General features: G+C 43.7%; 1 protein-coding gene across 3 annotated transcripts in view; it reads left to right on the forward strand.

Moving 5' to 3' along the window:
• The window catches only part of LOC134205521 (lachesin-like), a 171,914-nt gene that overhangs the window by 131,882 nt on the left and 27,510 nt on the right, over positions 1–12,522 (forward strand). For all 3 annotated transcript variants that reach the window (XM_062680802.1, XM_062680804.1, XM_062680803.1), the window contains one exon: positions 6,204–6,374. In XM_062680802.1, the coding sequence (XP_062536786.1) occupies positions 6,204–6,374 (171 nt within the window). The remainder of the gene's footprint in view (positions 1–6,203; positions 6,375–12,522) is intronic.

Raw genomic sequence — 12,522 nt, forward strand, 5'->3', positions numbered from 1 at the left:
GGAGGCTTCCTGGCCTCTTGAAAGGAGGCTTCCGGCCTCTTGAAAGGAGGCTTCGGGCCTCTTGAAAGGAGGCTTCCGGGCCTCTTGAAAGGAGGCTTCTGGCCTCTTGAAAGGAGGCTTCCGGGCCTCTTGAAAGGAGGCTTCTGGGCCTCTTGAAAGGAGGCTCTGGGCCTCTTGAAAGGAGGCTTCGGGCCTCTTGAAAGGAGGCTTCCGGGCCTCTTGAAAGGAGGCTTCCGGGCCTCTTGAAAGGAGGCCTGGGCCTCTTGAAAGGAGGCTTCCGGGCCTCTTGAAAGGAGGCTTCCGGGCCTCTTGAAAGGAGGCTTCCGGGCCTCTTGAAAGGAGGCTTCTGGCCTCTTGAAAGGAGGCTTCCGGGCCTCTTGAAAGGAGGCTTCCTGGCCTCTTGAAAGGAGGCTTCAGGCCTCTTGAAAGGAGGCCTGGCCTCTTGAAAGGAGGCTTCTGGCCTCTTGAAAGGAGGCTTCCTGGGCCTCTTGAAAGGAGGCTTCCAGGCCTCTTGAAAGGAGGCTTCCGGGCCTCTTGAAAGGAGGCTTCTGGGCCTCTTGAAAGGAGGCTTCCGGGCCTCTTGAAAGGAGGCTTCTGGGCCTCTTGAAAGGAGGCTTCGGGCCTCTTGAAAGGAGGCTTCCTGGCCTCTTGAAAGGAGGCTTCCTGCGTCTCTTGAAAGGAGGCTTCTTGCGCCTCTTGAAAGGAGACTTCCTGCACTTCTTGAAAGGAGGCTTCCTGCGCCTCTTGAAAGGAGGCTTCCTGCGCCTTTTGAAAGGAGGCTTCCTGCCTCTTCAAAGGTGGCCTTCCGGGCCTCTTGAAAGGAGGCTTCCGAGCCTCTTGAAAGGAGGCTTCCGAGCCTCTTGAAAGGAGGCTTCCGAGCCTCTTGAAAGGAGGCTTCCGAGCCTCTTGAAAGGAGGCTTCCGGGCCTCTTGAAAGGAGGCTTCCGGGCCTCTTGAAAGGAGGCTTCCGGGCCTCTTGAAAGGAGGCTCCTGAGCCTCTTGAAAGGAGGCTTCCAGGCCTCTTAAAAATAGGCTTCCGGGCCTCTTGAAGAGAGGCTTCCTGGGCCTCTTGAAAGGAGGCTTCAGGCCTCTTGAAAGGAGGCTTCTGGCCCCTTGAAAGGAGGCTTCCGGGCCTCTTGAAAGGAGGCTTCCGGGCCTCTTGAAAGGAGGCTCTGGGCCTCTTGAAAGGAGGCTTCCTGGCCTCTTGAAAGGAGGCTTCCTGGCCTCTTGAAAGGAGGCTCTGGCCTCTTGAAAGGAGGCTTCTGGCCTCTTGAAAGGAGGCTTCTGGCCTCTTGAAAGGAGGCTTCCGGGCCTCTTGAAAGGAGGCTTCTTGGCCTCTTGAAAGGTGGCTTCCTGGCTTCTTGAAAGGAGGCTTCCGGGCCTCTTGAAAGGAGGCTTCCGGGCCCTCTTGGAAGGAAGCCTGGCCTCTTGAAAGGAGGCTTCGTGGCCTCTTGAAAGGAGGCTTCCGGGCCTCTTGAAAGGAGGCTTCCGGGCCTCTTGAAAGGAGACTTCCGGGCCTCTTGAAAGGAGGCTTCCGGGCTTCTTGAAAGGAGGCTTCTGGGCCTCTTGAAAGGAAGCTTCCGGGTCTCTTGAAAGGAGGCTTCCGGGCCTCTTGAAAGGAGGCTTCCGGGCCTCTTGAAAGGAGACTCCCGAGCCCGGAAAGGCGGCTTCCTGGCCCCTTGAAAGGAGGCCTCCGGGGCTCTGGAAAGGAGGCTTCTGGCCTCTTGAAAGGAGGCTTCCGGGCCTCTTGAAAGGAGGCTTCCGGTCCTCTTGAACCGGGCCTCTTGAAAGGAGGCTTCCGGGCCTCTTGAAAGGAGGCTTCCGGGCCTCTTGAAAGGAGGCTTCCGGGCCTCTTGAAAGGAGGCTTCCTGGCCTCTTGAAAGGAGGCTTCGGGACCTCTTGAAAGACAGCTTCCGGGCCTCTTGAAAGGAGACTTCCGGGCCTCTTGAAAGGAGGCTTCCAGGCCTCTTGAAAGGAGGCTTCCGGGCCTCTTGAAAGGAGGCTTCCTGGCCTCTTGAAAGGAGGCTTCCGGGCCTCTTGAAAGGAGGCTGCCTGGCCTCTTGAAAGAAAGCTTCCGGGTCTTTTGAAAGGAAGCTTCCAAGCCTTCTAGAAGGAGGATTCCCTGGCGCTTGAAAGGAGTCCTTCGAGCCTCTTGAAAGAAGGGGTCCGAGCCACTTGAAAAGAGGCGTCCAAACCTCTGAAAAGGAGAGTTCAGAGCCTTTTGAAAGAAGGTCTCTTAAAAGGAGGTTTCCGAGCTGCTTGCAAGGAGGCTTTTGAGAAGCGTTGAAGGAGGCTAACAATCCTCGTTGTTGCACGAGCAACTGACTTTTTCGTAAAAAAAAACGCCTTCATGCCTTCAAATGGTGACTTCAGAACCTTCAGAATCTAGATTTTAGTTCTGAAGCTTATTATTAACATATCATTCATTATTTTTTTATTATTTTGTTTCGATCAAGTAGAAGATGTTTAAAATTTGTTCATTCGACGTATTCTGTTGGTCTTTTGTCCCGCAGCCCTTCATACACTGTGCTGGTTGTGAACGGCAGGATTCAATTGGCTTCAATTTACTGATCGCCATACATATTCTGTACAAGACAAAGTTTTGAAATAAAAAAAAAACCCAATTGTCAAAACTCAATAATATTGAATAATAATTGTGATACATCCGCCATTATGCCCTTTTGTTCAAGGGCCAGCAAAGGTACCGCCAGGGGTACATGTACCCCAGGTTGAGAAACGCTGGCTTAGGCTGTTCTTTAGGGATGTCTATTATGCGTAACGACGTACACCATAAATTATCATCCTGGAACACGAGTTAATCCAGAAATGCGAAGGGTAAACGACTTCTTCTGCAATATGGCTCTCTGCTAAGCGAAATCTATCACGATAAAAATAGTTGGAAAACGCATCACACCCTTTTCGCATTTTCTAGATTTATGCGTGCCCTTGGAGGAACCAAATTCCCATGTGCTTTATTCTGGACAAATGCGAATTAAGATGGAATAAGTAATTATTCACGCTTTGCATGATGCCAAATGAAGAACTCAACATGACTAAACGATTGGTTCGGGCATTTGATACATTCGATTCAATGGTCCATTCGGGCAGATGGTCCATTCGGGCACATGATCCATACCGGCAAATGGTCTTTTCGGGTGTTTGTTCTTTTCGAGCATCTAGTCTATTCGGGCGAATGGAATCCAGGCGCTTGTCATTCGGGCGAATGGAGGTCCGGTTTATGTCATTCGGGTGTTTGTGATAGAACCGCATTTGATATGTTCCTTTCAGGCAAATCTAGCATAATTTTTGAAATCGTCGGATTTCCAAATGAGAGACACTCTTTCATTCCCAACAAACAATTTAAGCCGAATAAGCTAGTTTTTCAGCTGAAGAAGGCTATTCTTGGCTGTATAAAGCGCTTTAATGAACTCCAATGTATGTTGGGTTACGCTCTATTTTGCTAATATCTAGGCTAGTTTTGATTTTCTTGCAATATTTCCACCTCAGCACGCTAGACAAATCTATTTTCTTCAGATCTGTGCAGAAAATCCGATGTAAATGTTAGTAGGGCCTTGTAATAATCCTGTTCTACGGAGTCTTGGCTATATTTTTATATTGAAATAGCTTTATGGGATTTTTTTAATTTTTTTCCAATGGACAATTTTTATTTCTTTATGGAAATTTCTTCTTTTAAAATTCCAAATTTTATTTTTATAAGTGCTAATAGGGGAACTGCTCCTGGAATTCATCTAATGGCTACAATATTCATCTCATTAAAGTCAAAACAATGGAAAGCTATTTGATTTGAGTCTCATTTTTGTGATTTTTTTCAGCCTTGAGCATTAGACTGGCCCAGATTACTATGGGGAGAAAAAAATGTTGTCGAATTCCAAGGGGCACCCCCCAGAATTGTGTCTTTGGGTGAGAAAATCAATCCCTGAAAATTTCAGCTCAATCGCTTGTTGCATAAGCTGGCGCATTTGATTTGAAGTTTGTATGGGGATTTCAGCCAAAATGTATAGGAAAATACACCTCCGTCACTAATTCGATCTGGAAATTGGTTCTGATTGCTCGATTGACCTCAGAATTGCAAAAACGGCAGTTGGTATGTTACAGAACAATTTCACAGAACATTGCATGATGATTAAATGAACTTTCATATAATTTTCGGATGATTTATTGGGAGCTGATTTGTGTATTTTTGGGTTTTTTGATCAAATCGCATCAGCCGAAACTTATATAAAAGTTCATTTAATCATCATGCAATGTTCTGTGAAATTGTTCTGTAACATACCAACTGCCGTTTTTGCAATTCTGAGATCAATCGAGCAATCAGAACCAATTTCCAGATCGAATGAGTGACGGAGGTGTATTTTCCTATACATTTTGGCTGAAATCCCCATACAAACTTCAAATCAAATGCGCCAGCTTATGCAACAAGCGATTGAGCTGAAATTTTCAGAGATTGATTTTCTCACCCAAAGACACAATCCTGGGGGGTGCCCGGTGGAATTAGACAACTTTTTGTTTCCTGGGCCAGTCTATTGAGCATGCATGTTGACAAAAAGAAGCGACGAAAAAAAAGATGGAGATCGGCACAGTTCCCCTATATTTTTGTTTCTAGGAAAATTCTATATTATTTGTTTTTTTCCGTTCCAAACTACGTGATTGATGTCATCATAACGGGTAACACGTATATATAAGATTTTCTCAATAAACGATTTGTCTTGATATCAACTGTGTTTGTGTCTATGAAAAGATGAAACATTATTGTACTGAGAAAGTGCGAAAATTGTCAGAATACAACGTATTCATGTGTTCTGACGAAAACCATCAAGCTCGAACTGAAATCACGAGCGAAATCGCATTTCCTTTGAGGCAATATAACTCACAAACAGATGGACCGAATTGCAAGATTTCCTCATTAATCGATTCGTCTTTGGATCAGCTGTTTTTATATATTGCTTTTCTCACCGAAGAATAGACTACCGTGCAAATTTGTCGAAGTACCAAAACAAATGCTCACTCGTCCAATTTTATAGAAATTTGCGAAAGCACAATCCTAAACATCATTCTTGCACCTTATCACACACCCCAAACAGCTTGCAGTGCAGACGTCATCCATATATGGAGAAACTGGTGGGAACATATTTTGATGGGACAATATTTTTTGCATGGGAGTCGAACACGGCGCAAAATTTGCAATATGTGAAAAGATAGAACATTCTGTTACGAAAGTTGAAAAATTGTTAAAATACTACGCTATCAAATATTCTGAAGAAAATCATCAATCTCGATTTGAAATCGATCTAGAGGGCGACGCTGACAGTAAGGTCGAAAAGAAAACAACCCTAAATCGGACAGGTTCGGGTAAGGTTCGAATGAATAAAAATAAAGATAGATTGGTTAAGCAGTGTATAATTTTGCAATGTAATGCAATTTTTAGATGTGTAGGTTTCTGATCGCAAGATTTTTTTTCACATTCTGAGGGACATTGTAAAGTCAATAATTCCCAAAATAGTTCCGCAGTGTTGAAATATTCGTCTATCATAACCTTCGCCTTCATGTGCCCCCACGGTTGCCAGCGACTCCACTTTTTCATCGCCATACTGCCTCATAATTGATGTAACAACAATCGCACTTTTCTAAATACTTGGGATAATGTGTCTTGCAAAAAAAAAACTTTCGTGATCATTTTCCAAGGCTCCCATAGATGTAAAAAATGATCAGCAGTACAAATAGCACGTGCTATCAAAGCATTCATCGCCACAATCCACCACGTGTCGACCGAATTTTCAAAAATATCAAAGTAGCTTTTTTCTGGTGGTATGTTTTTCTTAGGCGACTATCTGGCGCTCATTTTCTGTTGCGATTAAAAATAAGCGGAGAAGTAGGTTTTTTATGAGCGGTACAGTAATTTAGAGACAAACATAAATTGTTGATTCAGTGTAATCCAAGGTGTTATCTGTTTAGATGAAAGCTAAATAAATGGGTGAAGGACAAACATCAAAAATTTTCAACATGCGAGAACACTGAAGGATAAAAAGAAACATGTTACCGTTAATAAAACATTTATCAACCAGCGACCGACGACACGGAAAAGTCTTTCCCATAATGGTACTCCATTATCATGCAAAAGACCATTCCGGAAATCGATTTTTGGCAGATTTAAAACCGGATTTTTTTCCTCCTTGTCATCACCAGGCGAGATGATAATCTCCAATGAGCGCTACTCGATGACCGAAAATGAAAGCTCGATGTACGCGGTACAGATGACGCTTGTGATCCAGAAGCTGCACAAAGCGGATATGGGCGGTTACAAGTGCATATCGAAGAACAGCATCGGGGATGCCGAAGGAACGATACGGTTGTACGGTGAGTACCGAAAAGTTTGACGGTAAAACAAATTTCAATAGTCTTAATGTTAGTTTCAAATACAAGCATCGTTTCGTTTTTGTTATCTTCAATAGCTCTGAAGCATTATGATTTGGTTAGGTTCAATAACCTTCACTTTTACCATATTTTTAGTAATAAAAAATGAGCAAAATTCCTTAAGGTCACTCCTGACAGAATCCAAGTTTCAAAGTGCTCGCGTTTTCGGGGGCACACCACTCGATACGGAAGCAACGCACTACTGTCATTTTGGATTCTGTCAGGAGTGACCTTAACGAGTTGAACTTGTTCTGCCCATGATTTACGTAACAATCATCACCATAAATGTTGAGAAAACCATTTTAATTATTTTAACTGCCTTACTATACTAATCAACAATTCGCGTCACATATTCTGACAAAATGGTAAGGATTAGTAAATGTTCTAGGACCGTGGATTGGAATGGATTTCTTACCTTTTTTTTATTGATGTTACCAAAGTATGCATACGACAATTAATGCAATCAAACAAATATTTTGTGGAATGTTTGAACTTGTAAAAACTACAATACTACTTGTGGTTACATTCCGGTAAAGAACATTTTTAATTTGGTATCGACCTGTTCCAACGAGTTATTAGTTGTGGAATGACAATCTTTTAAGAAGTACATATTTACGAGAATTGATTATTGGATAACTTATGCCAGTTCCATTGCGGAAGTTCCAGCTCTGCAGTCTTAGAACTAATAACAAAGGCACAAGTAAGCGACCTTTAAAAGATTCTTCTCCTCGAATATGTGTCCCTCTCCTCGAATATGTGATCTTGTCTTGACTTACGCCAGGAGTACTGAGATGGGAACCAAAGACATATCCTGTATGTGTGGACATAAATGGCCGGAATGAAATTATGACAGCGCATCACTGTGGATGCATGTGCACGCCGCGGAGATCTGACCAGAAGAGGCAGAGTTATGGCTTGCTGCTCGCCGATTGACACTTCAATTCCCCATCTTATCGCATTAAAAATGCAAAAAAAAATCTTGTAGCATATGATGCAATGCATGTTATTCTCCTGGGTTATTTAAATGAGACAAAGGTGAACGTCTATTGTATTTGAGCAACCGGTTAACTCCATTGAAAACTGCACACCAAAATATACTTGTCTCAACATCATGGTTTTAATACCAGAACAATGATTTAGAACATGGGCTTTCAAACTGTGGGTCGCGAAAGATAAAACGTGATTCATACTTTCGTTTCTATACCGTACCACAAATCTATACAAGATTTAAAGGAACTAAGTTATGAATGGATGATTAGAGAACAACAAATTAACGAAGCCAATGGCCTTCTTTTGTTATCCGAGATTTAAGCAAATACAATAAAGTTCTAGTTTCTTCCAAAAACATTCCAAATCTTACCCAAATGCAATCCAAAACAAAGCGGTGTTGACTTCATTATCAATAAGATTTAAAATACCACATAATAAAGATAAAAAAAATCCATGCTAAACCAAATTCAACCCAAATCAAATCCAATTCAAATTCAATCCAAATCCAGCCCGAATTCATTCCAAATTCATTTCAAATCAAATCCAATCCAAATCCAATCCAAATCCAATCCAAATCCAATCCAAATCCAATCCAAATCCAATCCAAATTCATTCCAAGCCCAATCCAAATCGAATCAAAATCCAATTCAAATCCAATCCAAATCAAGATCTAAATCCAATCCAAATCCAAATCTAATCCAAATCCAATCCAATCCGAATCTAAATCCAATCCAATCCAAATCCAATCCAGTCGAATCCAAATCTAATCCAGGTCCAATTAAAATCCGTTCCAAATCCAATCCAAATCCGTATATTAAATCCAACTTCTAGTTTCGCGTATAGTACACCCTCAATCTGCACTTCAGCATATTTTGACATTTATTTAAAATTCCGCAAAATCGTATGTATTATACCCAAATGAGATCTCAAATAGGCATTGCTAGCCAATAACTCCAAACTAATCTTACGCATTATAAATTCTAACTTCCGAATAGCTTTGTGAAATTCGGCAACCTCATTATTTTTGCAAATTCCAAGATCCTAGAGGTAATCCCGCTATGGCTACTAAGTCAGTAAATTCTAAGAGGAATTTCCAGGAAATATATTTGGATTTCCGAACAGTTTCGAACACTGCAGCATAGAATAATTTCAATATGTCTCTCAGATTTCGTTAAATCATAGCTCAACTGGTAGTCTCATGTACACTACCACCTCCAAGTGGCCACATGAAATCTAAATTTGTCTTCAAACCACAAACCATTTTCCCAGCGATCACACGCGCCACCACTAACCAATATCCGACGGTCTTCGAGACGCGTCTTGTGTTTTAGCAAACCACAAACCCTTTCCTGACGGTCTTCGAGACGCGTCTTGTAATTTTGCAAACCACAAACCATTTTCCGACGGTCTTCGAGACGCGTCTTGTGATTTATCAAACCACGAACCATTTTCCGACGGTGTTTGAGACGCATCCTTTGATTTTGATTACCACAAACCTTTCCGACGATCTTCCAGACGCGCCTTGTAATCACTAAAACTAAAATAAATCCCTCTTCACAATTTAACCACATGAATTCAACTCACCTCATGAAATCAGCGACAGAATTCAAAAACTAAACTGGCAGGATCGCCAAAATGTGTGACCATAAATGGCCGGAACGAAATTATGACAGCGACTCTCCATGGATGCGTGTGCAGGCCGCGGAGATCTGGCCAGAAGAGGCAGAGTCATGGCTTGCTGCTCGCCGATTGACACGCTGAGGTGTGTATCTATAAACACACGCTGAAGACATTTTACTCAAACCCCACACTGTCGTGGTGGTATCACATGTTGATTATTTTTATTTAGTGCCGCGTCATCCAACGGGCATCGTGTCTTGAAGTTTCAAATGGTCGTGCAGTCAGATGATGTGCGATCACTTTTTTCTGCAATACTGTTCTGATACGTTTTTTGGGGACGAGGACTCGTAACTACGATTAAATCTAGCTAGATAGTAAAAGGAATGTATCTGTACACCCAACCATACCTCGCTATAAAACCATACCTTGTGTTACATTTACTTTGATTACAGACGTCAAGTTATTTTGGCGCACCTTTGTAATGTGAAACATTGAACTAATAAATTCTCATTCGCTGTTAGTACTCTGAACGGTAAAACGTGTTTTTCTTTATTCGCTCCGGTTCTCGAAAGTTCTTTGTCCCGCGTGTTATAACCTACTGCGCCGGTCTTTAGGTTATGGGCCCAGCGATGGATGATAAAAATAAAATCGTTCCCTTCGATGGAGTAGGATTCCATAACTGGAAATTCCGCGTCGAAACCATGCTAGACGTACATGATTTGCTGGACTGTGTGGATCATGATTTGGACGAAATTGCGTCGCTCCAATATGTGGCTGGTGATTCGGCGGAAGTGCGTGCGGATAAAAGGTAGAAGATTGATCAAAGAAAATTGAAAGACAAACGGTGTAAATCAATTATTGTGCAATCAATCGCGGACAGTCAGCTCGAGCTGATCAAAGAGTGTGACACGCCGAAGGAAATTTGGGAAACGTTGAAAAACGTTTTCGAGCGAAAAGGTGTTGCCGGTCAGCTATACGTCAGGAAACAGCTTCTCACAATGCGTTATGTGGAGGGAGCTGGAAAGACGATGGCGGAACACCTAGTGAATTTCGATCGGTTAATCCGTGAGCTTAAAGGAAGTGGTGCGAATGTCGAAGAGTCGGATGCAGTGTGTCATTTGCTGCTGACTCTGCCGTCATCGTTCGATTCGGTTGTGACGGCAATCGAGACGCTCCCGGGTGGAGTATCGATGGACTTCGTTAAGAGAAGGCTTCTGGATGTGGACATGAAAAAGCGTAATCTCGAGTCGTGTAGTGAAACAAGTGGCGGCCATGATGGTGTTGCCATGGCTTCGAGCAAATACGGGAAGAAGAAGATCAAGTGCTTTGTGTGCGGAAAGCTCGGCCACAAAAAGGCCGATTGTCGAGTAGCGAAAATGAGTGATCACAGTAAGAGCAGTGCCAAGCCGAAAAACGAAGCGAGCAAACAAAAAGCTCATGTTGGTGTTAGTGAAGTACAACCGGAGATTGCTTTTCTAACGGCGGAAAGTGACAGCTTGATAAAAGTGGGGTGGTTTATTGACTCCGGCGCCACCGATCACATGCTAAAGGATGCAGAATATTTTTCGGCAATGCGACGGCTGGACTCGCCAGTAGAAATCGTAGTGGCTAACGGGCAGAAGCTTCGTGCTGAGTACTGCGGTGACGTTACGCTGTATGCGATTGTTGGTAGTGAAACGAAAAAGTGCGTCGCGAAAAATGTGTTGTTTCTGCCGGGCTTAAATTGCAATTTATTTTCGGTAAAGCGAGTTGCAAAAGCCGGACTGCAAGTTTGTTTTAACGGCGAAAAGGCAGAAATAGTGAAGAATGGTGTTATTACCGCGGTAGGCTGGCTTAAAGGGAAGCTGTACGAATTGGATATTTATTGCAAACCTAGTGAAATGGGAGCTGCTATGGTGTCTGGAAAGGTTTCACGCAGTGCATTGTTATGGCACCAAAGATTCGGCCATGTAGGTTGCGATAGCCTTCGTGAGCTGGTTCGAAACGAAATGGTGGATGGTTTGCAGTTGAAGATGATAGACGATGATACGGTCGTATGTGAGCCATGCCTGTCGGGTAAAATCGTTCAGTTGCCGTTCGCACAGAGTGAAACGCGGCGTTCGTCGCGGCCGCTGGAACTAATTCACAGCGACGTTTGCGGTCCAATAACGCCAGTAACGTGGGACGGAAAGCGGTTTGTGGTATCGTTTATTGACGATTATTCGCACTTCACGGTTGTGTTTTTGCTTGAGTCAAAAGATCAGGTGTTCGAACGTTTCCGAGACTACGAAGCTTTAGTGACGGCTCGGTTCGGTACTAGAATAGCACGGTTTCGTACGGATAACGGGGGCGAATATGCAAATGCCAAAATGCGGCAATTTTGCAGAAGAAAAGGAATTGCTATGGAGTTCACAGTGCCACATACGCCCCAACAAAACGGCGTATCAGAGCGTATGAACCGTACGCTAATGGAACGAGCTCGTGCACTGCTTGCGGAGAGCGGCTTCGGGAAGGAAATGTGGGGCGAGGCAGTATATACTGCAACGTACCTCACGAATCGGTGCCCAACATCTGCGGTGGAGGAGAAGAAAACCCCCTTTGAGTTGTGGTACGGAAAAAAGCCGGACGTGAAGAAATTGAAAGTGTTCGGTAGTGCGGCATATCTCCACATTCCGAAACAATTGAGATCGAAATTGGACTCTAAGTGCAAAAAGTTGTATCACGTCGGATACACGGTGAATGGATACCGTCTTTGGGACTGTGAAAAACGAAAAATCGTAAGTGGAAGAGACGTTGTATTTGACGAAGATTTATTGTTCGGAAAACAATCCGAAGTGAGTGTCAGTGTTCCGAAGACGGTAAATCTAGAGTGTGAAGAACTGAAAGAACAGTTAGTGATTCCCGAAGAAGCTAATAGTGATGACAGCAGTTATCAAGAATCGGATTCGCAAGTTGGTGATAGTACCAACGAGCAGCGAACCCCACCGCGGCGTAGTGGGCGTGCTCGGCGTGAACCAACATGGTTCGATTGCTACGACATGACATGCGGTTTGGCGATGTGCGCTGAAGATTTCGTCGAGGATCTCCCTAAGACGGTGGATGGCTTGAAGCAGCGCAGTGACTGGCCCCATTGGAAGGCGGCAGTTGATGAAGAAATGCGGTCGTTGGTAAGGAACAAAACTTGGACACTGACCACGCAGCCAAAAGGTAGGAACTTGATAGATTCTAAATGGGTTTTTAAAATAAAGAGAAATGAATCCGGGGAGATCGAGCGTTATAAAGCCCGTTTGGTGGCGAGAGGCTTTTCACAACGAAAAGGTCTCGACTACGAGGATACCTATTCGCCTGTAGCCAAACTTCCTACATTACGCTCTCTTTTGGCTGTTGTAAACAATAACGGAATGCACCTACACCAGCTCGATGTGAAGACGGCGTTTTTGAATGGAACCATACAAGAGGACATCTATATGCGCTTACCAGATGAATTTTGTGCTGGTTCCCT

Source organism: Armigeres subalbatus, chromosome 1 (genome assembly GCF_024139115.2).
Source record: "Armigeres subalbatus isolate Guangzhou_Male chromosome 1, GZ_Asu_2, whole genome shotgun sequence".
Classification (NCBI taxonomy): Eukaryota; Metazoa; Arthropoda; class Insecta; order Diptera; family Culicidae; genus Armigeres; species Armigeres subalbatus.